At 34.7% G+C, this 4,318-nt stretch overlaps 1 protein-coding gene across 1 annotated transcript in view; it reads left to right on the top strand.

The window, feature by feature from the left end:
- The window catches only part of LOC107754357 (neogenin-like), a gene marked incomplete at its 3' end in the record, with an annotated part of 85,916 nt that extends 81,980 nt beyond the window's left edge, over positions 1 to 3,936 (top strand). Inside the window, exons 15-18 of the mRNA XM_016570775.1 lie at positions 164 to 358; positions 439 to 534; positions 2,946 to 3,178; positions 3,798 to 3,936. Coding sequence (XP_016426261.1) covers positions 164 to 358; positions 439 to 534; positions 2,946 to 3,178; positions 3,798 to 3,936 — 663 coding nt within the window. The remainder of the gene's footprint in view (positions 1 to 163; positions 359 to 438; positions 535 to 2,945; positions 3,179 to 3,797) is intronic.
- Between the last annotated feature and the right edge of the window lie 382 nt (positions 3,937 to 4,318).

Below are 4,318 nucleotides of genomic sequence, written 5' to 3'. Positions count from 1 at the left end.
CTGAAAAGAGCTGTTTTTGACAGGGTAAAAAAGGTGTTTTTTACACTACCATTGAGAAATTTTAACCAAACTATGTTACAGACTTTTCATTCAGACCCTAAAGAATCATATCAACTTGTGGAAAATGGGCATCCTATGACCCCTTTAAGTGTGTGTATTACAGAGTCTCAGGTTCCAGGAGTCCCGAGTTCTCTTCATGTTCGTCCGCTGGTGAACCGAATCGTGGTGAGTTGGACTCCTCCAGAAAACCAGGACGTTTTAGTCCGAGGTTATAAAATCGGATACGGAATCGGCAGCCCTCATGCCCACACGGTCACTCTGGATTACAAACAGCGCTTCTACAGCATCGATAACCTCGGTGGGTGTAACGCCACAAATACTCAGTCACATGTCGACATTAGGTGTGTTTACAGACGTTTATTAATGTTTCCACTCCAGATCCCAGTTCCCATTACGTCATCACCCTCAAGGCTTTCAACAACATGGGCGAAGGCATTCCCATCTACAACAGCGCCACGACGAGACCTCAATCCGGTACGACACGCAAACACACTGAATGCATGATCGTTTGAGGTTTTTACTGTGGCAGCTTTCGCATGTCCATTCAGACAGGATCAGATGACAAAAATACATACTTCATGTTATTTTGAAGCATATTTAGCACGATTAACTGTGTCTCTCTTCTATCTAGCATCAGACATGTTTCTGTTTTCTGTTTTTGTACTAAAAACGAAGCACGGTGTAAATCTGTAACGCTTCAGGCTAGGGGTGTGCGATACTGGCTAAAATTATATAATCTCGATATTTTCTGGGATTTTATCGATAACGATAATTAGACGATATTTTGCTGAGTGTGTTATTGTTCTGGTACCTTAAAGGGTTAGTTCACCCAAAAATTTAAATTAGCCCATAAATTACTCACCCTCAAGGCATCCTAGGTGTATATGACTTTCTTCTTTCAGACGAATCCAGTCGGAGTTATATTAAAGTTTGGAGTTATTTTTGTTGTCGAAATAGAGCAAAAACAGGCAATATGCTGTCTAAAACGTAAGTCTTTTAATTAACTTCTTGTTTATTGAACCTCTGTAAAAAATCAATATCACGTTTGTAATCATGGTGATATTTGGAGAAAAACGGCACTCTTCGTGTGAAATTAATTATTAACTATATGACATGGCATAAATATATACATTTTCTGCCATCATGTCTTGTGTATTTGTGATCATTCTAAATGCATTTTAATAGACTGAATCATGCAGTGAAAGAACGCACTCTAAATGCGCTCGCGCACTAGTCTAGACTGATGTATGTGTGCGCTCTGTAGTGGTGTTTTGAATGGTTTTTGCAAAATACTCGATAATGTCAAATCGCACATCGTTAAAACAACAATTACGATATTATCGCAGACGATATATATCGCACACCCCTCAGGCTCTAGAAATCAGTCTGACGTTGTTTTGTAGTAGAGAGAAACTACAATCTCTTCCTCCTGTTAAATGTGAGGTGACAGATACTGCCCCCCTCGGTTCTGGGACACGCGGCGTGTCACGCTAGCGCACATCCAAACCTACAGGTGTAATGTGTGCGCTCACAGCTCTCTTTCTTTCACTGTACGTCAGGTGTCTCAGACAGAACGCCGCTGTTAGAGCTTTCCAGACCCCCTGCCGTCCTGTCAGGTCGAGATCTGCGTCAGATCCCACTCTGTCAGCTTCACACAACTTTTCTGACAGACCTGAAGACTCCAGTTTCCTAAGCTAGAGCGCGAAATGACCCAGAAATTAGTTAGTTTGCCGAGGATGAGCGTTAGCTTGTTTGCAGCAATCATTTATTGTCGTTTTCTGCTGAGCCTGCTTATTTTGTTGTTGACAAAAAAATCTGTGGATATTTTCACAGAAAAATCAGTAGCAATTCCAGGTGTATCTTAATTAAATTCAGAGCTCTGTTGATCAGCAACATGCTGTTAATTACAGGATCATTTGGATTTGTCCCTCTTAAATTAGCCACAAATAAAAAAATGCTGGAGCAGGATAGACATGAAAATCCACACTAAAAGTAAAACCACAATAATAAAAGCTCTGTAGTTAGAAAGTAAAGAAATTAAGACAGCCATAAATAGTAGTATTGTAATTTTACTGTTTTACTGTAAAATAGTTACATTTATTGTATTAAAGTTTATTAAAATGTATTTTTACTATCATTATCATTAAATAATATTATAAATATTACTATTATACATTTTTTACTTTACAGTAAAATAGTATTATTGCAATAGTAATATATTTTTGGTATTTCTATAAATCAAATAAAGTAAAAAAATATTTTGAATAATAATTTTTATTATTATTAAATACTGTAATAATAATAATTATTATAAATACTATTTTTTTATTTTACAGTAAAATAGTATTATTGCAATAGTAATATCTTTTTTGTTTTTTCTTATGTTTTAATATTGTTTAAATAATAATAATAGTTATTTTATTATTATTATTATTATTATACATTTCCATTGTAAGTGCATCACTGTGCATGCAAATTTTTTACAATCTGAGGGATCAGTTGAAATGATTTTCTGTGGTTATCTTCTCAGATACTGACCTTAGAGCTTAAGTTGTATTAAGCTTATATTATTTCTTTAATCAGTGAGTATTTTTCTGTATACAGTGTATACGATATAATCCATGACTCAGCCTGTAATATTTTTGCATATATATACTGTTTCAGTTTAAATATGGGCCTTCTTAATTCTAATCATATCTCTCTTTCTCTTTTTCATTAATTTTTCCTCTCACTTGTCCACACCTGAACCATTAATCCGTTTTATGCCGCCTAACCCTGATCAATCCTCTCATATTTTTGAAACCCATGTGATTTTGTTGTTTTTTATTTTGTTCTCCATTTATCATGATTTGCTCTGACTCATCTGTGTGTGCCGCTGCTGTCAGACCCCATAGATGCTGATATTGATTTTTATGAGCTCTTTAATAACCCATACACCCCAGCACCCGACCCCACACCCATGCTGCCCCCGGTGGGCGTTCAGGCCACCGTCCTCAGCCATGACACTGTCAAAGTCAGCTGGGCCGACAACTCGCTCGCCAAGAACCAGAAGATCACCGACTCCAGATATTACACCATCCGCTGGAAGACCAACATCCCCGCCAACACCAAATATAAGGTATCCACCGCCTCGAAGGAGTGCTGTTTGATCATAGTGATTCGTTTGGTGTTCAAAACTGCTTCATTTCACTTGAACTGATGTTCTAAAGTGGATTAGAGGATCATAGTAGTTAACTAAAACCATTAAAAAAATGTGTGACCTGAAATAAACATTAACTGAAATAAAATGTAAAAAAAATATTTTTTATAAATAAATAAGCTAGTTGCCAACGCAGCATTTCTCATTTTCATTTTATTTAACTTGATTTAGAAAAATAATAACTAAAATTAAACTGAAATAAAATTAATGAAACTATATAGACATTTTTTAAAAATTTCAAAAACATACAACAAAATTACTAAAACTTTGTGACATTAAAAAAAACTGAAAATAAAAACGAATTGAAAACTATTAGTCAAAACTACAATAGTAGCTCAATGATACTAAAATAACACTGATTCTGAAGAGTATTTCAGTTTTAATTTTCTGTGCATAGAGCGCCCTCTAGTGTTCACTGTCTCAGAGTGTGTTGAATGGAATACTAGTGTACTGCTTACTGCATACTACATAGTCAAATGTGTTACAGTATGCAGTGATAAACTTTATTAATGTGTTTGTCTGCTGCTTGTTTTGTCAGACGGCAAACACCACGACCCTGTTCCATACGGTAACGTCTCTGAAACCCAACACGCTTTATGAGTTCTCCGTTATGGTGACCAAGAGCCGCAGGAGCAGTACATGGAGTATGACGGCCCACGGGACCACCTTTGAGTCCAGTAAGATCACACACATTCACAGCATTTTACTATTATACAGAAATAAATGACATTTTTACTATAATATTTTCTCTTATATATCTATACGCACATATATATATATATATATATATATATATATATACATGTGTATATATATATATATATATATATATATATATATATATATAAAATTACATAAAATTCCATTAAATATGACTTATGGTTGAGGAGATTATGGTTGAGGAATTATTATTAATTATTATGACATTGTCATAGTAAATATATTAAATATATATTTCATTTAGTGTAATTATTTTTATTATTGTTGTTAAATGCAATCCTGCATTTAATAGCCATTTCATCTAGTTTTATCTCATTAAACATGTATGCAGCAGTTTTT

This window comes from Sinocyclocheilus rhinocerous, unplaced genomic scaffold (assembly GCF_001515625.1).
Source record: "Sinocyclocheilus rhinocerous isolate Xijiao unplaced genomic scaffold, SAMN03320098_v1.1 scaffold561, whole genome shotgun sequence".
Classification (NCBI taxonomy): domain Eukaryota; kingdom Metazoa; phylum Chordata; class Actinopteri; order Cypriniformes; family Cyprinidae; genus Sinocyclocheilus; species Sinocyclocheilus rhinocerous.
This window is presented reverse-complemented; position numbering and strand designations above follow the sequence as displayed.